This window comes from Diplodia corticola (assembly GCF_001883845.1).
Source record: "Diplodia corticola strain CBS 112549 chromosome Unknown scaffold4, whole genome shotgun sequence".
Lineage (NCBI taxonomy): Eukaryota > Fungi > Ascomycota > Dothideomycetes > Botryosphaeriales > Botryosphaeriaceae > Diplodia > Diplodia corticola.
Genome location: NW_017971483.1, coordinates 39016 through 62427, shown reverse-complemented (window position 1 = coordinate 62427; position 23412 = coordinate 39016). Strand labels below are relative to the sequence as shown.

The window sequence follows — 23412 nt, the reverse complement described above, 5'->3', positions numbered from 1 at the left end:
CGTCGCTGTCGTTCGAAGGAATGGTAGTCCGACCAGGGACGTGGAAGAGGAAGAAAGAAAAGAGCGAATGGCAAGGAAGAATTAAGCTGCGCAGCAGGAATGGAGCCTCAGGAAGGAAAGAGGACGGGCTCCGGGACGAAGTGAATATAAGAAGCGGGAGGTGGTATTAAGGGGACCGCTGTACCTGAGCTGCCAAGCGAGGAGATGTCGGTCCCTGGGAGGGAGAGTTGAGACTTATACGCCGGGCTGAGACGGCTTGCTCGCGGAAGCCTCTGCATCCGCGCGGAGGCACCCAATCTGATGGTTGCGACAAGCTTTTCAGATGCGGGAAGGCTATCTGCATCGGCTGCAGGCGCGGCGCCGTAGCTGTCTCCGCGACGCAAGCGGTGGGGAGGGGGGCCATTGGTTGGCGGGTGTGGTGTTGAGCGTGTCATGCCGGGGGTCCTGCGACGCGAGGGCCACTGGCTGAAACCGCTGCCGCCCCATCAAGGCGGAACGTGGCCAAGCCGCCCATCCAGCGCATTGCCCCACGCCCAAAGGGAGACGAAGGGAAGCCCCCCCTTCCGAAAGCTGCCCAGATGGCTGCTGCGCGCCCCGCGACACACTCCCCGCCGCAGGGCCACGGCGCCCCGCAAAAAGACAAGCGCATCGTTGCCAGCGCAAGCCTAAGATTAAGCTTGTCCGGGAGCCGGCACGCGTCGAACGCAAGATCGTCTAACCATTATTGCTGCTCGACTACTTATTTGGGCCTAAAACTCGACTCATTAACAGCATACGCCCCCATGCACACGCCATCCCCCGCCGACCTCTACCACTTGCGCATAAAAACCACTCTTTTTCTTCCATTACGCAATCTGATCGCTCCTTCGCAAATTGCGACGCTTTTGCCCACTGAGGCCGCCCGCAACGCTCCGTCCTAGCCATGTTGTCGTCCATGTGAATAAAAGTAGCGGCCCCCGTCCTGTCCTCCACCCCACCCCCTAAGGAATGGTCCGTTGGTCTGCACAGGCTATGTACAGCTCCGAAGAATGTGTACAAAGCAAAGCGAGCACAGTCCGAGCCTCCGCTCTATCTGTTCCCTCGCCCCATACCGCAAGCTTCCAGCTGATAGAACGCTTCTGGTCCCAGCCCCGCTTAAAGAGCGTACGGGTTGAGAGACCTGATCGTCAGGCATCTATCAAACTTGTTAGCAACATCTCACTACCCCAAACGAGGCACTACTTACGGAGGGCTCTTGGTAAGATCCGTCTTCAGGATGACCGGCACACGAGTCATCTCCTTGACGTCCTGGATGTAGTCGCCGTTCTCCTCGCGGAGAGTGAACAGCTTGAGGTACTTCTCCTTGTTGCTCAGCTTGGACTCGATGCCCTCGCTGGCGCTCTGCGAAATCTTCGGGTCCGACTTGGTGCGGTGAGGAGCGTGGTCCGAAGCCATCAGGCCCGTCCGCGTCGGCGACGGAGGCATGCTCTGCGTCGGGCGGTCCGCACCCGTCTGGTTGAGCGAGACGCCAGACGTCATGTCGGCAAGGTCCGACACCGCATCGTCGTCATCGTCAAAGAGAGCATCCACATCGTCAGCCGACATGGTGTTGGTGTCCATGTTACGCCGCTGAGCCTCCTCCTTCTCCTTGGCCGCCTGTTTGGCCGCCTCAGCCTCGCGCGCCGCGAGAACTGCGTTGTTGCCGCGCACCGACCCATGCTTGGGACGCTCATCCTCCGGAATGAACGTCGACGAGGGAACGCCCTTCTCCCAGTAGAGCTCGAGCACACGCTTGTTCTTGTCGAACTCGGCCTTCTTCAACGGCAGCTGATCGCAGTGCACACGCTTCTCAAAGCCATACTCGGGAATGAGAACGTCGAACGCCGACTCGTAGACGCAGAGGACAATACCCTCGGAGATGAGGTCGCCGCCGGCCTCCTGCCGCTTCTTGTCCATCTTACGGCAGGACTCGATGTGGACGCTCTGCTCCTGTGCATTGTGCGCCGAATCCTTCTTCGTGTTGCACATCTCCGTAGTCTTGTTCAGGGACTCAATGTCCTCGGTGAACTCAATCGCACCGTTGGACAGCGCAGCTTCGAGCTGGCGGTGCACAATGATGTCCGCATACCGCCGCGACGGGTTGGTGAAGTGCGTGTACATGGGCAGGTTGAGCGCGTAGTGAGACCACAAGTCCTCAGTCTGCTTGCCAGCCACGAAGTACTTGGCCCGCTGCATCGTCTTGACAAGGAGAGTCTCCATACCTTGGCGGACAACAGCGTCCTCGACCTGGAACAGACTGCTCTGCAGCGTGCCGCTGCTGGTCGGGTCAAACTCATAACCGATGGCCGACATTCTATCAGCGAAAGTCTGCAGCCGGCGAGGGTTGGGGCCCGCATGGCGGCGGAGAAGAGCCTTCTCCCCGAGCTTGGCGTGGATCAGGTGTGCCACAGCGGCGTTGGCCTTGTGGCTGATCTCCTCCATAAGCTCATGCGATGGAGAGCTGCTGAAGATGTTCTCCTCGACGGGGACATTCTCATCATCCAGCTGGTAGAGCAGACGAAGCGGCGGGATGTTCGTGGTGCGGTTGCCGTAGCGAGCCTCACGGAACTTCTGCGCGATCGAGTGCAGGTTCTGAATGTCCTTCTCCTTATCGCCAAGCTCAGATGAGCTGCGGCCGCCAATGATGGCATCAACCTGCTCGTACGAGAGCTTGCCGGAACTCTTGATCACACCCTTGCCAATGTACGTGTCATCCTCAAACACGTTGCCAGTGGCCGGGTCGACCTTGAACACAACACTGATGGTGTAACGCTCCTCGCCGGGGCTCAGGCAAAGGATATCAGAACCAAGCCTGGCAGGCAGCATGTTCACCGTGCGGTCCATAAGGTAAACAGCGGTTCCGCGCTTCTTGGCCTCACGGTCAACGAGAGAGTTGGCCTTGACGAAATGAGCGACATCGGCAACGTGGATACCAATCTCCAGGTTGCCATCCTCAAGAGTCTTGAAGTGAATGGCATCGTCGAGCTCCTTGCTGCCGTTGGGGTCGATGGTAAAGGTCTGCTCAGCGCGGAAATCGCGGCGGCTCTCAAGAGCCTCTTCACCGTCATTGGCGACCGACCAGTCTTCGAAACCGACGTTGCGAAGAACAGCATCGGAGAAGTCATCCGGACCAAAGTTGTTGTCGCGGAGAAGCGCATCCGTCTCAACCTTCAGGTCTCCCATCTCACCCAGTTGCTCAACAAGCGTACCGAAGGGGTGAAGCGAGGTGATGGGCCAACGCTTGATGCAAGCGACGAAGATACGGTTGGCGTAGTCTTGGTGCCTCTCGACGAAATCGCGAGGAGCTTGCTCGGTAGGAATAGCAATCAGGGGGACACGCTTGTCGGTAGGCTTGAACCAAACAATCTTAGGCTTGTCCTGCTGACGCTCAGGCTGCTGCCGGCCGGAGGCACCCTCGCGAGCCGCGCGCTCGGCCTCTTGCTTCTCCTTGGTAGCTTGACTGCTGGGACGGAGGAGACCCAGGGTACCAGAGAACATCTGGCCCGCAACGCGCTCAATGACGGCAACGACGTGACCGGCATAGAGCGGCTTTTGATCGTCGTTGATCTCCTCTTCCTCCATGAGGAGCAGGCTCTGACCCTCGACCTCAACATCGTCGTTCTTCTTCTGGGTCGGGCGTTGCCTCAAACTGCCACGTCTCCGGATGCCGCCCTCGGCACCAGTTTCGGGCTGCGTCGTTGCGTCGTTGACGGCAATACTGCTACTGCGGTCGGTGTTGTCCTTCCGCTTCTTCTTCTCCTCCTTCTCACGCTTCTGGCTCCAAACTTCATCAACATCAAGGAGCTCGATCGCAACGTAATCGCCCTCAAGGGCACGGTTCCTATCCTTGCTTCCGCAAATGAATATATCGGCATCAAGATCTTGGGTAGTGACGTAGGCGTCGCTGCGGTTTTTCTTGTTGACACGTAGAATGCCGGCAACAAGCTGCCCGTCGCTGAGTAGAGCAGGGAGAGTGGCCTGAGGAAGGTAAGGAGTGAAAAGCGTCTTACGCTGCTGCTGCGACTGCTGCTGCTGCATGGACATCTGGGGGGCGTGCTGGCTTCCCTGCAGGCCACCCATGCCCTGGCCGTTCATTTGCGCAGCCTGAAGAGCCTGAAGCTGGGCAATTTGAAGAGGATTGAGGTTCTGGTTGAACATCTGAGGCTGCATCAAGAGCTGACCCTGAGGCAGCTGGAGAAGCTGGGGCTGAGGGTTGTACTGGAAGTTGCCAATCGAACTGACAGACTGGCTCATGGAAGCACGCTGGCGGTGGCCAGGCTGGAAAGGAGCGGCGCCGGTGGCTTGGTTCAGGCTGAAATTGCCCATGTTGCTGTTCTGTTGGTCCTGGACGCCCTGCTGTGGCTGTTGTTGGTTCTGGGGCTGCCTCCAGTTGCCCTCAAAGTTCCTGGATGAGGAGCGGGTGTGGCCAGAGCCACGACGCTGGAAGTCGTTGTTGGCTGCGCCATCGGCAGCACCCTGAGATGCGGGGAACTGGAAGTTGCCGCCACCACGAGGGCCGCCCCGGCCATTGCCAACAGCCATACTCTGGCTGCGACCATGTCCCATGGCGCGGCCGGCCGGCTTCGGCGGGGCCTCGCCGCTAGCGGGACTGCCAGAGCGTTCCGCACCAGCGCCAGCTGCGCCAGGAATCGGGAACTGGAAACCAGAAGTCTTCCTCTTCTGTTCTGCCAACTCGGCAGCCTTCTTGGCCTCGGGAAGAGCTAACGAGTGACGACGAGTGTGTCCACCGCCAACCGAGCCGCGAGCGCCGCGGGGGTTGACGTTCTCCCGGCTCTGGTTCTGCTGCTGCTGTTGTTGCTGCTGCTGCTGCTGCTGCTGCTGTTGCTGCTGGAACTCACTGAACCCGGAGGTACCGGCAGAGGGAGCAGGAGGGGGGCCACCCATTGTCATGTTCGGCATTGCAGACTGGTTGCGGCGGTGGGGGGCGTTGCCCTGCATGGGCGCGTTCATGGGGACGCCGAGGTGTTGCTGACCTTGCTGGGCGAATTGGAAGGCATTCGGCTGCTGCATGTTCTGCATCTGGCCCTGCATCTGGAATTGCTGGCCGGCAAGGTGCTGCTGCGGCGGGATCATGCCCATGTTCACATATTGCTGATGCGTAGCAGCAATCTGCTGCTGCTGCTGCTGGAGAGCCTCGATCTGTTGGGCGATGGCAAGTTGCTCCACTGTAGGTTGGAAGAAGCCATGCAACGTTAGCCATGTCAAAGTAGTGGCGTACAAGGCGTCTGAGTGGTCTGCAGCGCAATAAACGTGATTCGGGCGTGGGGGGCAAAGAGTACGTACTCATGAGGGGCGTCAGCTCAGACGGGCTGCGGCGATGCGCAATGTGCAGGCGGCGACCTGCCGGGCCCATGGGGCCATTGTTTCCCTGAGGGTCCATCTCGCGCACCTACGAGGGGTTGATGCACGCTGTGCTCCGCTGAGATGTCAGGCGGGGTCGACCCGGGATGGTCGGTGGTCGGTGTTCAGGAGTGGGCAGAAGATCTAGGTCGCGGACTGGGCCGTCAGTAGGTCGAGCCGGAACTAGCGGGAGCAAGCGAAATGGACGGGACTCACGAGCAGCGGTGCTTGCAGCTCTGTTGGGTTGCGAATAAGCAGCCGATGATGGGCGTGCTGGCAGGCGCGTGCCCGGGATGGAGCTCGGGCAGAGGATGCGTCGGGTAACGCGCTTGGACGGTGACAGAGAGGGATGCCTTCGTGAGGGTGCCAACAACGGTCGCAAAAACGTCTAAGTGAGCGATGAGGAAGGCGAGTCCGTAAGGATTGGGTTGCAGGCGGGCGAGCTGCCAGTCAGGAGCGGGTGTGTGGCTTCCGCAGCGGGTCGGCGGGCGAAAAGTCGACCGCAAGGCAGCGAGGAGAGGGTGCTGCGGGGGTTGCAGAGAGTGTGGAGGGAAGGAGCTGGTGGCGGAAGGAGGGGGATGAAAGGAGGGTGAGGATGGCGAGAAAGGTGCGATGGAAAGCAGCTGTTGAAAGACCGGCTAGGCGAGGCTCCAGGTAAAGCGGCATCCGCTCACGCACGCTTTCAATCGTCACCCGCGATCGCGCGAGTCAGGGCCAAAGCGTTCCACAGCACCACCTCCAGCAGCAGTATCAGCAAGTGCACGGCGCCGCCACGAGCACGCCGCGCAGGCAAAAAGTGCCCGGGCACGCGGCGCGGCGGGCGCTGCTGCTGGGCGCCCCCTCCTGCCAGCGCCGTCCGGCAGCGGGCTGGCGGGGAGCTGCGCCATCACACAGCTCCATATCTGGACCAAGGCCAGAGCCCGGGGATGCAGCGCCCCAAGCCGCCGCTTGAGCTTTCGGCCCGCCCATAGGTGTCCTTTGTGCTGGCGCGCCCACCGCAGCAGGGGGCGCTTCGCTGCATGCGGCGCACGCCTTTCGTCAGAGCTGGGAGCTGGAGCCCGCCCGCTCGGACGCGGGCGGCCACGAGTACGGCCGGAATGACGACACGAAACCGCTGACTAAGGCAGCCGATCGCCGTGCTGCCGGCCTGCCGCCTCCAAATACCTGCCGCGCGCCCGCGATGCGCTCATCGCGCGACGAGGGCGTTGCCTGTATATTGCATTGCCGCATTGGATCCCGTCAGGCCCGTCACGGCCGGCTTATCACGCCGCACAAGCCACCGGTGACGATATCTAGCCATCGCGAGCGCAGAGCCGCCGGACAGGACGCTGGGTGGCAGAGGCGAAGGGGAAGCACGCCCGCGCGCACGACCGTACGTGCTGCAAAAACACTGCAGCAACTGCTGTCGCTGTGGAGCACACGCTGCACGGGAGAAGCTACAGTCAAAACGGCCAACCAGGGGGGGGGCAATGGCACCGTGGAAGCCATGCTGCTGCTACGGAGCAGAAACCTGGGCCACTGCAAGCGCAGAAGCACGAAAATTACACGAGCGCGAGTAACCGCATCTGCCGAGCGGTACCAGAGCTGTCAAAGCCCTCCTCCGGCCAGTGCTGCCAGTCCCGCGTGCTCGTGCATGTGGGACAAAGCGATATTACCGGATCCGTGTGCTTATGTAATGCGAAAACAAATCTCGTACACGACCGCACCCTCGACCATTCGCGTTTCGCGTCAACCACGCCCAAGCACTTCCAGTGCTACCCTCCGTCGTATCGCACTACCTCCGACCGCCAAAGTTACGCCCGATGGTCCGGCAGCGCTGACCGCATCCGCGCAACATCGCGCCCTCACCTCGGCGCAGAACACGGGCAGCCCAGGCGTCACCGCATGCAAGACGCTACCACCTCACCTGAATACACTCTGCGCGTCGAAACGCGTCCAATTGCGCCTCCGCCCGCTTCCGACCTCCAAGAGTGACCCCCGCGCTGTCGCTACCCATGGACCCCATTGATCCTATGGAGACGCCGGCCCAGAATGGCGACGACTCGTCGCAGCAGCATCTGTTCGAGGAAGCCCGACGCAGAGTCGATTCGCAGACCCCGACCCATGACAGCCCGTCGCGCCAGCTGCTCATGGAGTTCAGCCGCATGCTGATTGACAACGACGCCAAATTTCACAAGGAGCTCGATCGCGCCTCTGCCGAGCAGGAGAAGAAGCACCTCGAAGCCTTGGCCGCCGCCGCAGCCGAGCATGAGCGTGTAAGACAGAGCGCCGAGCGCGTTGCTGAAAAATTCCGCCTTCAAGTGGAGCAGGAGAGAAGAAGGAGGGAAGAGCACGAACACCGGGAGCTGGACCGGATACGCCAGGAAAATACTCGTATTGAGGCTGAAAGACGGCAGCGCCAACTCGACGAGGTCAAGAGGAAAGAAGAGGAACAGCGGAAAGCGGCTGAAGCAGCGAAAGCTCTTGAGGCAGCTGAGGAGCGTCTTCGGAGGCAAAAGGCTCAAGAGGAAGCCGACGCAGCAAAGAGAAAGGCTGAGCAAGAGGAGCGGCAGCGGAAAGAAAGGGAGGAGTCGGCCGCCGCAGACGCCGCAGCGAAGGCCAGAGCACAACAACAACAAGCTGCTCAAACACAACAAGCACCAGCTGTAGCTGCAGCTGTGACGAGCGGTGCGGCACCAACAACGGCGGCACGTCCAGCACCACCATTGGCGGCCTCTAATTCACCATTGGTGTCCTCATTCGCAGAGCATGAGGCGGTTCACAGGGAGTACCTCAATATCCACCAGCAGCTAAAGACCTTCCGGACAAACTTCCAGAATGAGACGAAGAACAACGCTGCCCTGAAGAAAATTGCGGGCGACCTTCGCCGTGAGATACGCATGCGGATGGGACAACTCACTCTCAATCCCCGGGAAAACAGGGATGTGGTAAGTCTCGAGAAGGGAACCGTTGGTATCGGGATAATGACTACTGACTGTGCGCTCTCCTCAAGCTTCAACACCTTCGCGCATGCTTCACTGCAGCGGTCAATACGCCTTGCTTTACGGTTGACGTCAAGCAATTCCTCGCTTCTTCCACACAAGCCGAGCTACCACCCGGCCCTTGCAACATTTCCGCACTCTTAATCTTTCTTTTCAACCACTTTGCAAAAGCCATCATCAACCAGCTCGTCAGTGAAGCAGGCGTCAACATCAAAGCCGCCGACCCCATCGGCATCATCGCCGTCTCAATCCTCGGCTTCCCGCAGTACTGCATCAATCAAAAGGTCCCGCTCACCGACATCCTGCTGGCCAAGTACCACAAGTGCTGCGGCGTGCTCTTCGGCATGTACGGGCCGGAGAACAGCGAGCGCGGCCGCCAGCGGCTCGGCTGGAGGCGCATTGGCACGAAGTGGTGCTCGGGCCAGGACCATCTCGAACGCATGACGGGACTGGGCGCCGGATGGGCCAGCCTGGCGCTGCGCAAGATCAAGGTCGGCAGCGCGCTCGTGCACCCGCTGCCCAACGCGCACTACTGGCGCGCCTTCTCGCGGATCGTCAACACCCCGCCGCACGAGGCAACGGCCACGCACTACATGGTACTCAAGGCCATGGTCGAGGGTGACTCGCTCGACCGCTTCGTCCAGTGCTACGGCCAGGCCGCCCTCGCCGCGCTGCGCAAGGGCCTCATCGAGTTCCCGCAAGGCCATGACTCCGTGGCGGCGAAATCCATGCTGGGTCTGGTCGAGGGTTTCCAGAAGGAGAAGAGACTCACGCTGTAGGCTTTCATGCCCGCGATACTTGAGGATCAGGCAGGAAAACAGGAATACACCCCCGAAATCTCAGGTCTGGAAGTCTTGTGTTTGAAATTTCGGGGAAAGGCATAGTTTGGGCGTTTCGGGAGGCACTTTGCATCGTCGCATTATGGACATGCGTACGCACCGGCTTTGGTGATACCAGCAGCAATTGGTGAGGGGAGGCAACGTGTGAGCTACCTCGCAAGCTCGAATGCTGCGCCACGAGAGTGAGGATCAAAAGATACCACATTTAACGGCAAAACGGACATTGGTGCCGTGTTAGCGCATACTCGCATGTGCAATCAGGTGGTCTTGTTAGAATTGCTGACATCGGGTTAGCACATCAATTTATCAGGTCTTGATGTTTGGGGGAGAAGCCCTGGAAAATTTACTACCAAAGCCACTTTCCTCACGCCTGAACTGTTCATGAACGTACGCCAACCCATGCATAACGGGGTAGAGAAATCAGACATGACTCAACTGCAATGGAACCGGTGTTCTTGACAACGAAGATAGCAATGCATCAATGCCACCAATCGTCGCTCACCCGCAGCATTTACCTAGACTTCCTCGCTTTCCTCTTGTCCGCCTCGTTGTTCTTGAACGGCCACCCGCTCGTCCGCTTGTCGGCGCCCGTCTTACGGCTGATGCGGCCGTCGCTGCTGGCGAACAGGATGCACCACAAGCCCACGGCCGCCAGCACGGTGCTACCGGCCACGCCGAAGGCGAACGAGGTCACAGCCGTCTCGGTCCACATGCCGTACATGTAGAAGGCGGCGGCCGTGTGGTACAGGGTCGTCACCGTCAACGTCGGCAGCGCGTACGGCGCCTTCGGGTCGTTAGGGTCGGTTGTTGCGCCGCCGGCGGCTGAATCAAGAGAAAAGTGACGTCAGCATGCGCAGGATTTCGCGAGACAATGGGAGGGTTTGCGTAACGCAAGAGACTGTGCAGGTGGAGCGCTTACAGCCGCTAAGGCGCGAGGACAGCGGCACCGAGCCGGTGAGGAGAACGGTTAGGATGCCCAGCGTGATGAGCGAGAAGCCGAGGGAGCGCGAGAAGTAGATCTCGAGGGCTAGAAGCACGGGTTATCAGTGAGGTCTGCGGGTGGTCGCTCTGGGCGTGGCGCAGTATGCGCTGGAAGGAGGGTCTTACTCGTCGCTTCGCGGACCTGCGGGGAGAGCAAGGCTGCGATCATGGTGGGCGACACGATCATTGGCGTAGCCTGAACGGCCATCCACCCGGCTGTGCCAAACGTGTAGGCGTAGAAGACCTAGATGGTGCATTCAGCATGAAGTCGCTGGATGCCAAACAGAGCTTCACATACATCCATGGCTGGTGTTTGAGATGTTTGGGGGTCAATTGGGTATATGCTGAGGAGAGCTGTCGAGGTAAATGCGGATGGTGGGGCGTGAAGGGCTTTTTGTGGTCTGAATGGGACGGGAAGCTAAGAAGAGCAGTCATGGTGCCTGGGAATGACGGAAATGACGTAACGCCGGGTAATGCGGGATGTGCATGCCGCGGGCCGATGTCCATGTTGCTAGGTACCTACTACTACTCTGCTCGCACGGACTGCAGCTTCTCCCCGCGAACAACCATGTCGGGCAATCTACCCAGGGCTAACTCGTGTCAGGTACTAGTTCTCGCCGGTAGCCACGGGGTCATGCGCCATCCATCAACAACGCCTCCTCGCGCGTGGCGTGGTCATTCCTCCACGCTTGACGAGACCGTTACCGTACAGTGTTTCATTTCGCTCTGCTGAATACCTTGCACCTCGCTTTCTCATCCGCCGTTTTACCTAGATGGTCCTGATACAGCAAGCTCCCATGGCTGGAGCTGGGTGAGCCTACGATACTGAAGGCCCTTTCTGCCGTGGACGTCTTTGAGAGCTCGGCTCTTGTCCTTCAGAGCCCTTCTTCCTACAAATCAGCACTTCATCTCAGCGGCAGGCTGCACTGTGTCCAAGAATTCTGATGCCATCACCTACAAAGCATGCGTAGTATGGAAGAAGGGAAGCAGTGGTTGGGCAGGTCTTATCGTCAACATCGGCGGCGTTATCTCGCCTAATCAGCGAAGGAGCCGAAGCCGCGCTTTCTTTACACCACTCTCGACGGCTGATTACCCAAAGCGCAGGGTGCTTTGATAAGGCCGAGTCCATACGCGTATGATAGGTACGGTAAAATGCGACATCTCGCCGTTTCATCGGTCACCAGCTACTCCCTGGCTGTGGGGATAACTACTCGAGCTCGCCCGGCACCATGAGCTCTCCCCCTCTTTCACTCCATTCTGCACGGTCGCCATGGAAAAGATGGAGAAAGTCCCTGTGCCGGTGCGTACCGGTAACAAGCCCAGCAAGAAGCGGAACGTAGCCCTAGCTGCTTCCTTGCTTACTGGAGCTCTTTTGTTCAACCTTCCTTCTCTCGCTCGCGTTCCTCGGACCATAAGTGGGGGAGCCAGTCCCCACGTCGATACAATCAATCACGACTCCTGGTGCTCGATCCCCGAGCCAGTCGCGCCGGTTGACGATGGACTGGAGCACCCCTTCAAGTTTCTTGAGGAAGACTATATCCTGAAACAAGTGGAGCGCATGGCTGCGGCTATCAAGATTCCCACTGAGAGCTTCGATGACAACGGCGACGTCGATGTGGACCCTCGCTGGGCTCCATTCGATGACCTTCACGTGACACTGAAGGAAATGTTCCCCTTGGTGTATGTTACGACAATCTTGATCTTCTTATTAGTTGCCAAGCCTAACGTGATGCAGGCATGAGAAAATGAACTTGACCAAAGTCAACACATATGGTCTCATATACACGCTTCCGGGTACGTCAAAAGAGTTGAAGCCGCTTCTCCTTGCTGCACACCAAGACGTCGTCCCTGCTACCTCTGTCGAGAAATGGACACATCCCCCGTTTGAGGGGCACTATGACGGCGAATACCTCTGGGGTCGTGGTGCCGTCGACTGCAAAAACAACCTCATCGGCCTCTACTCAGTCATGGAGGATCTGTTGGCGCAGAACTTCAAGCCGAAACGGACCATCATTTTCGCCTTCGGGTTTGATGAGGAAACGGGCGGGAAGCGTGGCGCGAAGACGCTCGGTGTGGAGCTTGAAAAGCAGTGGGGGCAAGACAACATCGCCATGATCGTCGACGAGGGCGGCATGGGCCTGGACGTCCTCGGAGACTATGTCTACGCCAAGCCAGGTGTCACCGAGAAGGGCTACATTGACATTATTCTTACCATCGATGTCGATGGCGGACACAGCTCGCGCCCGCCGCCGCATACTGGCATTGGCATCATGGCAGAGCTTCTCATCGAGCTGGAAGCCCATCCTTACACCCCTCGGCTTGCGCGTGACAATTCTTTCCGCAACCTACTTGAATGCCAGGCCAAATATTCTCCCGACCAGGTCGAGCCATGGCTGGCGGAATCCCTCGCCAAGAACGAGGACGAAGAAGTACTGGGAGCACGTCTTGCCGAGAGTCGGGAAGAGGAACGCTTCATCTTCCAGACATCGCAGGCGGCCGACGTCATTTGGGGCGGCAAGAAGGTCAACGCTCTGCCCGAGAGCGTGCACGCCGAAGTCAACTACCGTGTCTCCGCACACGACGCTCCGCTCGAGAACATCAAAAACAAGGCCGTTGGTCTTCTGCGGCCAATTGCGCAGAAACATGGTCTTGCTCTCAACATTTTCGGCACTGTCGAAGAGCCGGCCACCCAATCTATCGGAAAACTGACGTTCGATTTGGACCAGCCTCTTGAGCCGGCGCCCATCACTTCGACGAGCTTGGACAACCCAGTCTGGAAGCTGTTTAGCGGGACTATTCGACAAACGTTTGAGAACATTCCGTCCCTTGGAGGAAGAACTGTGGTACCGGTTGGTGACATGATGATGGTAAGCTTGTTTGCTGTTGCTTGAAGATAACTTTACGCAGCATCCAGCTAACGTTGGCGAACCAGGGCAACACTGACACACAACATTACTGGAACCTCACGAAGAACATTTACCGCTACGGTCCTGGCCGCGAGGGTACTAGAATCAATCCTCATACTGTCGATGAGCGTGTCGAAATGCTCTCGCATGTCGAGGCCATGGTCTTCTACTATGATCTTATCCGCAACTTTGATCAATCCAGCGACTTTTGAAAGACGAAAGGCCTTGATGAAGATAAATCTGCATAGGGAGCCAGGTCGGTATTTTCTTGTCGTTAGTGAGTGGGAAATTGCAAAATGCTCGGGGGCGGATGGTGGCATTGACGTCCTGGACATGGAATTTGAAAATGGAGTCAGCATTCGAGAGAGCGAAGTATATCGAAATTGTCGTTAAACGAATTGATAAAGCCAGCTCATGACCTGATCGCCCGCACTTTTCCCCCTCAGTCCATTTACTATTCGCGTTCTCGACTCAGGACAGTAAGTCGGTCTCGCTTCGACTGTATCTACCGTCTCGGAAGCTCAAGATACCCTGCCCCATCGTTTGTAAAAGTTCCACATGGCTCAAATACTCATGTCAGACGTTTCTATATGTATTTCTAATCAAGTTTACCCTTCGCAGTCATGTTCCGTACCCTTTCACTATCCTACGTTGATCACGCTGATTTGTCTCAAATATGGATTTAGTAGAAAAACGGGCAGAAGTCGACCAAACTCCTAATCTGTTGCATTTCAGCATGTCTTACGTGTAAAATCAGCTAACGGTCCAGGTAACCGGAACAGAGTGACAGCGCCGTCATTTCCCACGCGACAACCGTGTTGACACAGAGCGAGCACACGTCTACCGCAGCGACCAATTCCTGCAACCTGTGCACCCAAGGGATCCAGGCACTTCCATTGCACCCGAGCACAGAGAGAGAATACTCATGTGGCTGAGTATCGGAAAGTAAAATAAGTAAAAATCAAGAACGAGCACGACTAAAAATCTGGTGATGTCGATCAATCAGCCACGCAAGTGTGCTCTTGGAGCTATGATTTAGCGAAGAAAGTCACGCGTGCAGAGCTGAGACTAAATGTCGATCGCGGGCCTGTGAAGGAACGAAGTTCGATGCTGCGGATTTTGATGTTGTCTCACACCAGGTGGAGATCTTTTCGTTGATCGACATGGCCTCATCTCGCGACAGGCAGTCCCTGCATTTCGGCGACGGTGTTTGCTGGGTCGTTGGCGGTCTGGTCGCCGTCTCCACACCGCGCTTGGTTGCTTGCCGAGCCGAGAGTGAAAAGAGTGGGAGGGGGCGTAGGGTGGCGCGCTCGAATCCGGGTCCGAACGGTCGCGTTCGGAACCGGTTAACCAGAGCGGGAAACGTGGATATGAGATCTCTGCGGCCTTTGATTGAAGCAACATGCCGACGAATCGCTGATTGGCCCATCTCGCATGAGGAGTACGAGCGCGGGAGATGAGAATACGATCCGTTGTTGCAACGGCCAATCACAATCGCCGCGTACCTGAGCAGAGGGTCTCCCAAAGAAGAAATTACCAAGGTCTGATCGTTGTTCCTTCATGTTGCTACCTACTCAACGCACTGTCTCTTTTCCGCCGATGCTCCAATTCACTCGTCCTCGTCGTCGCTCCCGAAGATGGCTTTGAAGACAGCATCGCCAGCCTTCTCTGACTCCAATGCCTCGTTCCGCTCCACGTCCACTGGAGCATGCACAGGCGCCGCCATGGGCTGCGCGTCCGCTGCACGGGCACCGTCCGACGGCGCCGAATACGGTTGTCTCAGAGCATTCTCGCGCATCATCTCCTGTATTGCCGACTGCGACACAACCGTCAGATCTCGGTTGGGGGCAGCTGTCGACGCCGCATCCCCAGGTGCATTGTTTGGATCCGGCTGGACGTTCTCTGGCGGCTTCACGTTGAAGCGTTTGCACAGAAGACGAGTCGGGTAGAACTGTAGGATCTGCCGAGTCATCGGCCCATACATCCCTAGCTTCGCTGCCTCTTCGGCGGGGTCGGCCGGTTTTGGGGCCGGCTTGCTTAGTGGCGTGTCCGGTGCACTTTCCCCGGAACTTGACGCAGGCGGTTTCGACGCTGATGTGAAGCGCGACGCCATCATGCCACTAATTGGCCGAAAAACTCGTGCTGCATGGGCAAACTCCTGCAGCTCTCGGACCCAGTCGTCTGTGGAGGCTCCTGGAGCTCGCTCTGGTAGAGCATCCCGCAGTTCTGCCCGCAGCTCCAGGAAGCCACGATATCTGGCTCTCTTTTTTTCGTCCTCAGAATACGGCATCCAGCCTCCTATGCCTCGGCTCAACGCTCCCTCGGCGATCTCTTTTTCGAGAGGCGGCACGAGGCTCCATAGTTGCTTCTGGCGGTCAGCTTCAGTCTTGCGGAAACCCTCGGGAGCGGCTTCGCCACGGGCCTCGGGGAGGTTCGCCTTGCCGGTGGATGCAGCTAGCCGGTCTCGTGTTGCGGGGTTTAGATAGTCGAACACCGATTTCCCTGGCAAAGCCGATTCCCCAAGTAAAGCTGCGCGGGCCTTTGCATCCAGGGTAGATGACTTGGCGGCATCTGTAACGGACTGGGCGCCCTCGGACGGCTTGGGACCACTCCCTACTTTCATTGAACTAGACCAACCCTCTGGGATAGTCGGAGGTGCATACTTTGCTCCGTCAGACAAAGTCAGTGCCTGTGTGGCGAGGATGAAGCCCTCAAGAGGCAATCTGCCATCATGACATTTACGGAAGCCTTCTGCCTTCTTGCTCATGGCTTTCTTGGAGATGAAGACTGGCTTGGCGCTAACAAGAGGATTGGCAGAACCGCTAGCTGCCTTGGTGGTGTCCTTCTTCTTTTTGAGCTTCTTGTCCCCTCCGATGGTGCGGTTATAGGATATTTTCGGTCCTATCTCGTAGGGGTCTTCTTCGCCGGAGCCGTCATCATTCAGCACGCCGACTCCGAAGCCTCCTCGTTTGGCTGGCTTCCTGACGTTGGATTTCCGCGATGCACCCAGCGGGCCAGCATCACGTTCGTTATCGCTGTCTTCATCGCGGTCGGGGTCATTGGGCAATTTCGTCGCTCCTGAAAGGCGGGCTTCCCCTTCGTATCCGAGACCCTTATGATCGTTTTTCCGTACGAAGGTGATCATTCGGGAGTTCTCCGGCGCAAACAGGTGCGTCTGCTGGTTTCCGTCGGCCTCATCATCTGGGTCTAGACGGGCCTTGCGTCGAACCTTCGGACCTACGCCTTGGCCGGGTTTCCAGCCCATCTTCTGCAGCAACTTTGAGCCAATTGTCTCGCCGGCCGTCTTGACCATGTCCATGAGAGCATCTCGGCGGGCCACGTCGTCGCCGGTCGACCCCAGTGCGGAAAATGCGCCACTGGTTTGCAGCTTCTGGGCCTCAGCCTGGTCGGCCAGGTCTTCCTCATCCATGAAATCTTCAGCGCGCGTCTTCTTCTGGTCCTTGTGGCGGCTGGACCGCGACGACACGAACGTCGACGGAGACCATCCTTCCTTGGAGCCTACCGTGTTGAAGTACCTTAGCTAGACGTACAATCGTTGCTCTATAACGGTGGAATGAGGCGTACGCCACAGAAGGCTTACCCTGCAGAGAAGCCGCCCGTGAAAGCGCCGTGGAAGCGTTTGCGGCCGCGCTCGTCCAGTGCCTCCTGCTTCCAGAGCGGCACGTAGGAACCGTCGTCGCGGGTGTTTTCGTCAAGGGGCGGCAGCGGAGTGCCGACGACGGCGTAGGGCGACTCGTGCTGCTGCAGGTCGGCCTCGAAGGCGGCGCGCGAACGCTTGGTGTGCGCCATGGCCGGGCGGGAGGGCGGGGCTGCAGGGGAGTTTCGAGGCAGGCGGCAGGCACGGGCAGGGACAGCGGCGCAGAGAGTCGGCTGAGGCGTGCGCGTCGGGGTGGGCGGGTGCTTTGTGCTGACTGCTGCCAGGCACGGCTGCGAGCTTGTCGAGGTGATGGAGCTGTTTTCCACCTTTGGCGTGCGCCGGGCGGGCCCTCGGCGCCGATCTTGCGCGGTTCGGGCGTGGGCGACCGGTCGCGATGGCGATGACGCTGGCCAGCTCGTTTCCGCCGCGCCAAGTGCCAGCGAAACAGGGACCCTAGGTGTTCGTAGGTGCCAGTGCTACCAGCGGCAGCCTCCAGTGCAGCCCAAACTGCCGGCCTCTCCCTCCTTTACCACCCCTCATCGCGCGTTGAGACGCTCCGTCGCCTGCCCAACCGTCGCAGCACCCGCACACCCCTCTGAGCAGCCTGCCAATTGCGACCGACCACCTGCGGATCAGCCACGCGCTGCCGCATGACTTCCTACGGCGCTGGGCAGCTCGGGCACTCCACAGACTACGAGTGCTAATCTCCAGCAAACAAACGCGCCCTCAGCTCCCCGCCCGGCTCCTGCGACGCTCGTCTCCTGCCCACCACCTCCCAATCCGTGTAGGCCGGCGCCCATACCAACACCCCAAAGGCGCCGACCAGCCCGCTGCGGCATCCGCCCATCTCTGTTGCGCTACGACGGTCGCGCGCCTAATCCGTCCACCTTGCGGCACCGCCGACCGTCCGCGTCCACGCAACCCCAGCCCCAGCCGTCTGTCACCGTCCTCGGCTCTATCCGCTCCCTGCGGCCTCCGCTACAATGTCTGCGCCAGCCTCAGCGTCGCCCGCCGTGGTTCACAACCCAGCGGGCGGCCGTCCGCCGCATCGCGCCCAGTCCACTTCCGTCCGCTCGACCGCCCAAGCCCCACCAGTCTCCCCTCACCGCTCGCTCTCGCAGTCCCAGGGCCACAGCCGCTCCAGCTCCAGCCAGCAGGCCCATCTTCAGGCTGTAGCGAAGCGAGACCACGAGGCATCGAATGTCGCCCGCCCGGCCTCCTCTCGCCGAAGCGAGTCTCGGGACCGGGCCTCCCAAACCGGTCAGCGCAGCTCCTCGCGCTCTCGTCACGCCCGCTACACTTCTGACGCGTCGGCCACAGGCGTTCCCACCAATGGCGCTGCCGCTGCTGCGGAGCCCAGCCACCGCCCGGCGCCGGCTGCGAACAATACCTCTGGCAGGAGAAGAACTACAATATCCGCTCAGACGGGGACATGGGCGCTTGGGAAAACCGTCGGCGCTGGTAGTATGGGCAAGGTCAAGCTAGCTAGAAACACTGAAACGAACGAGCAGGTAAGACGACGACATTTATTTTTTGTGGTGGCCGCCAATCTGACACCGCGTCTCAGGTTGCCGTCAAGATAGTGCCCAGACAGTCCACCGACGAGCACCGTAATCAGGCTGATCGCGAGAGAGCGGACCACTCCAAGGAAGTACGCACTGCCAGAGAAGCGGCTATCATGACCCTCGTCAACCATCCCTACATCTGTGGGATGCGCGATGTGGTCAGGACTCACTATCACTGGTACATGCTCTGCGAATATGTCAACGGTGGCCAGATGTTGGATTACATCATCTCCCACGGGCGGCTGAAGGAGAAGCAAGCGCGCAAATTCGCCCGCCAAATCGCCAGCGCGCTCGATTACTGCCACCGCAACAGCATTGTGCACAGAGATCTCAAGATCGAGAACATCCTCATCAGCAAGACTGGCGACATCAAGATCATTGATTTCGGCTTGAGCAACCTCTTCTCCCCGCGCAGCCAGCTAAAGACTTTTTGCGGCAGTCTCTACTTCGCGGCCCCCGAGTTGTTGCAAGCGAAGCAATATACTGGGCCAGAAGTCGATGTCTGGAGTTTTGGCATAGTTCTTTACGTTTTGGTTTGTGGAAAAGTGCCGTTCGATGATCAGAGTATGCCACAGCTGCACGCAAAGATTAAGAAGGGGCATGTGGAGTATCCGCCGTGGCTCAGTGCGGGTTCGTCTCGTCCCCTCTGTTTGCACTGAATCCGAGTACTAACATCATGCGCAGAGTGTAAAAACTTAATTTCCCGTATGCTCGTCACTGATCCCAAACAGCGCGCCACTCTCGGCGAGATTATGACGCATCCTTGGATTACTAAGGGCTTCAACTCACCCCCGGAGAACTTCCTTCCTCCGAGAGAGCCGCTTCAGCTTCCTCTTGATTCCGAGGTGATCGATAAGATGACCGGTTTTGACTTCGGCACGCCGGAGTATATCACCTCTCAGCTCACCAACATCATCCAGTCGGAGGAATACCAGAACGCTTGTCGTCTGGCTGCGCAGCGATCACAGGATAAGACGCCGGAGACGGAGCGGAAGCGCGGAGTGTTCGACTTCTACAAGAGACGCAACTCTATGAGCCGGGATACCTTGACCAACCCATCTTCCGAAGCATTGACGGTGGGTACTGATCCTGTCAATGCCTTCAGCCCCCTGATCTCCGTGTATTTCCTTGTGAAGGAGAAACACGAGAGGGAACGGAAGGAAGAAAATCCTGGAGGTCTCAGCATGCCCAAAGTCCCAGGAGAGAAGCCATTCAAAATGCCAGAACTCGCTGCTCCGGAAGCAGCGTACACGAATGCAAGCTCTTACGAGTACGCTGGAGAGAAGCCGACTGGCGGGCGCTCTAGGCCTAGGGCGAGGACGCATGGAGAAGACGAGGTGACTGAAGGGCTGCAAAAGGTCAACCTTCAGGTGCCTTCTCCTTCAGGCGCTACGTCTCCCAGCATGCTTACGCCCCCTCACGAGCCTGCACCCGTCAAGAAGGAAAGCACTGCTGCAGGCATTCTCCGTCGGTTCAGCACCAGAAGACGTCATGACCACGACCGTGACAAGTCTAACCCGCCTCCGATTCCTCCGGCCATCAACGAACCATCAGGCTCTACTGGCAGCTCTATGCTGAGAAGCTTCAGTGTGCGCAGAACAAGAGATAGGAGTGCTGATGCTCAGCAAGCAACCCGAAAGCCTGAGACTACGCCGGAGCAACCTGAGTTGCTGGCCCCGCCGACCTCAGGCGCAACAACACAAGCGTCGAAGTTGAAGGGGCTCGGAAGATCAGCAAGCGTCAACTCAGCAGAGTTCCGCAGGCGGATGTTGAACAGGCGCGCTGCTGCATCTGAAGGGAACCAGGATCCGCCGCCAACGAGTGGATCAGACAAGTCTAGCGTGGGCGGGCAGAGAACCCATGCGGCGCCAGACACAGCTTCCGAAGAAGTTGCACTGGGCAGCCAGTCTCACCCGACCTCCCGTGCCAAGTCGCTTGGTCATGCTCGCAGAGAGAGCATCCAGGCCCGCCGGGCCCGTCGGGAGCAGACGCGGGAGGGCAATTTGCCTGAAGAGACAGAGCGCGAAGTAGCCGAAGCCAACGATTCCTCTGGAGAGAACCGGAGCCCGGAAACGATCAAGCCAGTATACTTGAAGGGCTTGTTCAGTGTCTCTACGACGAGCAGCAAGCCGCTCCAGTTCATCAGGGCCGATATCATCCGTGTGCTGAAGCAGCTCGGAGTGCAGTACTGGGAGAGTCGCAGCGGGTTCAGTTGCAAGCACAGCCCGAGCATCGACGCTGACAACGCAGAGGGCACCGCTCCTCCGGCGAGCCCCAACCAGGCATCAAACAGCGCGCTCGGGCACCGGCGGAAGATCAGCTTCGGGTTGAGGGGGTCTGAGCAACGCGAGCGCGACGAGTTCCATGAAGCTCATAGGTCGCCGACGACGCCGAAGTCGGGACGACTGCCGCGCAGGCCGGACCACAGTTACACCAGTGCGGAGGATTCAGAGGAGAGCGACGTGGCAGAGCGTGAGAGCATGCCTCGGGCACGCGCGGCTGGTGAGACGACGACTCACGTGCAACACGACATGGGGGGAAGCACGGCACTGAAGTTCGAGATTTCCATCGTCAAGGTGCCGCTGCTGTCGCTGCATGGCATCCAGTTCAAGAAGGTGGATGGTGGCACGTGGCAGTACAAGAGTCTCGCGCAGAAGATCCTGAACGAGCTGAAGCTCTGAGCGGTTGTTCCTTTTTCTGTGGTTGGATCAGACCAGCAGGGCAGTCTCTCGCCGGTTTTCCTTTTCCCCTTCTTGAGTCTCGGCAGTCCTAAATAAAGTTGGCTGTGCGCAGAGGTTTAATGGCAGGGACATGTGTACTCTCGTTCCCACGGTTGCGGCTTTTGTTATACTTGTTTTGGTATGGATTAAAACGAGACTGGTCTGGTTGCAGCGGCATTCTTTCTTCTCCTTTGTTGCACACGGCGAAAACTGATAACGAGAAGGGTCATTGTTGTGCGGAGTTCTCGTCTCGTCAAGGCGCGTCTAGAGCCAAATTAATGCCCCGCCGGTCTTAGAGGTAGACAAAGCCGCGCGATGCATGCAGGGGTCCGTGAAGCACGTGCTGTCGTTTCTGCAGCGGTCGTCAGCGGTCGGGTCTGGGGCTGGGGGCCGGGCCCAGGCTCTCGCACAGACGGCCAGCGATGATGCCTGAGGCGTTGAGGCCACGCGCGCCGCTGCCATGGGCGCACGGCGGGCAGCCAGGTGGTGGCAGGCTGCCCGCAAGAGGCTTGGCGGGCGGCCCGCAACTTCACTCCATGCGCATCGGCACTACTGGGCTCCATCCTCACCGACCGACGACGCACAGCGCCTCGCTGCCCACACCCCGCCTCGACACCCACCCGCCTCCTTCGCACCCCCACTGAGCACAACATGCTGGGCCAACACGTCTTCTCGCACCAGTACCAGCATCCGCCGGCCGACTGGCCGCAGTCCCACCACCAGACCCACACCCACCATGCCGCGCAGCAGCACGCCCAGGCGCAAGCCGCCGCCGCCGCCGCTGCCGCTGCCCAGCAGCAGCACTACAATCGCATCGCCGCGAGCAACAACGCCTCGGCCGCCGGCATCGGCGGCATTGCCCAGCAGCAGCACGACCAGACGCTCGCCGTCGACCAGGGCATGACCGAAGAGAACCGCCGGGTGCTGGAGTGGATCGCCCAGCTCATGAACCCCCAGACGCGCGAGACCGCCTTGCTCGAGCTGAGCAAGAAGCGTGAGCAGGTCCCTGAGCTTGCAATGATCCTGTGGCACTCGTTTGGTACGTCGCGCGTGCATGCGCAGCTCCTCACCCGCCGACAGGGCTAACGCCGTCGTCCAGGCGTCATGACATCCTTGCTCCAGGAGATCATCTCCGTATATCCTCTGCTCAACCCCTCGCAGCTCACTGCTGCCGCCTCAAACCGCGTCTGCAACGCACTCGCCCTGCTGCAGTGCGTCGCTTCCCACACCGAGACCCGTGGGCTCTTCCTGAGCGGTAAGCAGCCATTGGCCCTTTCGCGTCGATGCAATTGACTGATTTGCTTGCAGCCCATATCCCGCTGTTCCTGTACCCGTTCTTGAACACCACCTCCAAGTCGCGCCCGTTTGAGTACCTCCGTCTCACTTCCCTGGGTGTCATCGGCGCCCTCGTCAAGAATGACTCTTCCGATGTCATCAACTTCCTCCTGACCACCGAGATCATTCCCCTTTGCCTTCGCATAATGGAGACGGGCTCGGAGCTGAGCAAGACGGTTGCCATCTTCATCGTTCAAAAAATCCTCCTTGATGACCTTGGCCTGGCCTACATCTGCCAGACGTACGAGCGCTTCTACGCCGTCGGCACCGTTCTCTCCAATATGGTCAACCAGCTTGTGGAACAACAGACTGTCCGCCTGCTCAAGCACGTCGTGCGCTGCTTCCTGAGGTACGTTCTCCCGGTGCACATTTGGAGCATGTACGCTGACCCAAGGCAAAAAGGCTGAGTGATAACGCCCGTGCTCGTGAGGCCCTTCGCCAATGCCTTCCCGAGCCTCTACGTGACGCCACGTTTTCCTCGGTCCTCCGCGACGACGCCGCAACGAAGCGCTGCCTTGCGCAACTGCTCATCAACCTCTCGGACAACGTCGTGGACGCGTCGAACAACCAGGGCCTGCTTCACTAGGTCTAGTCTTCTCACCCGCGGCTTTTGATCCTTTTTGACTTCTTGTCGCGGGCAAGATTGATTATCCACGAGTCCATTAGGAGATTGACACAATTCTTCACGGGACCATGAGGTCTATTGGACGACTGTATAGCGACGATGGACGACCTACACGACGGAAACTGAAAATTTAGAGCTAAAAATTTGCAACCGGTTGGGGGAGTTAATTGCTGACTTAATCCTGGGGAGGCGTGTTATACAAAAACGGAAGTCGGAGCCTCCTGCATATACACCGGCGTTGTTGTGGACAGAGAAAAAGCGTCTGGAGTTTCTGCGAAGTCAGGCGGAGGACTCGGCGGGCGAGGCCTCGGCTGACCACGCGGCGGCAGGACGGGCGATGCCGTTCTGTTCTGAGTACTCGACATTTTTTCCTTGGGCGTCTTCCCTATTTTCCAATTTCCCGGCCCTTCGTATTGGCATCAG

At 58.9% G+C, this 23412-nt stretch overlaps 7 protein-coding genes across 7 annotated transcripts; 4 read left to right on the top strand and 3 right to left on the bottom strand.

The window, feature by feature from the left end:
- Nucleotides 1-1134: 1134 nt before the first annotated feature.
- BKCO1_400022 (cell wall biogenesis protein phosphatase ssd1) lies at nt 1135-5419 on the bottom strand (the record flags this gene model as incomplete). The annotated part of the gene is made up of 3 exons (XM_020275649.1): nt 1135-1174; nt 1226-5273; nt 5323-5419. 3 exons carry the CDS (start codon nt 5417-5419, stop codon nt 1135-1137), a joined length of 4185 nt encoding a protein of 1394 aa, XP_020134203.1.
- A 1954-nt stretch (nt 5420-7373) lies between these two features.
- BKCO1_400021 (gle1-like protein) lies at nt 7374-9139 on the top strand (the record flags this gene model as incomplete). Its single annotated transcript, XM_020275638.1, has 2 exons — nt 7374-8306; nt 8372-9139. The coding sequence occupies 2 exons, from the start codon at nt 7374-7376 to the stop codon at nt 9137-9139; spliced, it is 1701 nt and encodes a 566-aa protein (XP_020134202.1).
- A 571-nt stretch (nt 9140-9710) lies between these two features.
- BKCO1_400020 (uncharacterized protein) lies at nt 9711-10484 on the bottom strand (the record flags this gene model as incomplete). The annotated part of the gene is made up of 4 exons (XM_020275627.1): nt 9711-10021; nt 10119-10226; nt 10307-10424; nt 10479-10484. 4 exons carry the CDS (start codon nt 10482-10484, stop codon nt 9711-9713), a joined length of 543 nt encoding a protein of 180 aa, XP_020134201.1.
- Nucleotides 10485-11450: 966 nt separating this feature from the next.
- On the top strand, nt 11451-13298 carry BKCO1_400019 (vacuolar carboxypeptidase cps1; the record flags this gene model as incomplete). The annotated part of the gene is made up of 3 exons (XM_020275615.1): nt 11451-11860; nt 11916-13047; nt 13113-13298. The coding sequence occupies 3 exons, from the start codon at nt 11451-11453 to the stop codon at nt 13296-13298; spliced, it is 1728 nt and encodes a 575-aa protein (XP_020134330.1).
- A 1397-nt stretch (nt 13299-14695) lies between these two features.
- On the bottom strand, nt 14696-16896 carry BKCO1_400018 (uncharacterized protein; the record flags this gene model as incomplete). The annotated part of the gene is made up of 2 exons (XM_020275604.1): nt 14696-16622; nt 16688-16896. The coding sequence occupies 2 exons, from the start codon at nt 16894-16896 to the stop codon at nt 14696-14698; spliced, it is 2136 nt and encodes a 711-aa protein (XP_020134331.1).
- An 831-nt stretch (nt 16897-17727) lies between these two features.
- On the top strand, nt 17728-20990 carry BKCO1_400017 (serine threonine protein kinase kin1; the record flags this gene model as incomplete). The annotated part of the gene is made up of 3 exons (XM_020275593.1): nt 17728-18255; nt 18312-18939; nt 18994-20990. 3 exons carry the CDS (start codon nt 17728-17730, stop codon nt 20988-20990), a joined length of 3153 nt encoding a protein of 1050 aa, XP_020134334.1.
- A 690-nt stretch (nt 20991-21680) lies between these two features.
- On the top strand, nt 21681-22950 carry BKCO1_400016 (cell differentiation protein rcd1; the record flags this gene model as incomplete). Its single annotated transcript, XM_020275582.1, has 4 exons — nt 21681-22068; nt 22129-22284; nt 22338-22713; nt 22767-22950. The coding sequence occupies 4 exons, from the start codon at nt 21681-21683 to the stop codon at nt 22948-22950; spliced, it is 1104 nt and encodes a 367-aa protein (XP_020134335.1).
- Between the last annotated feature and the right edge of the window lie 462 nt (nt 22951-23412).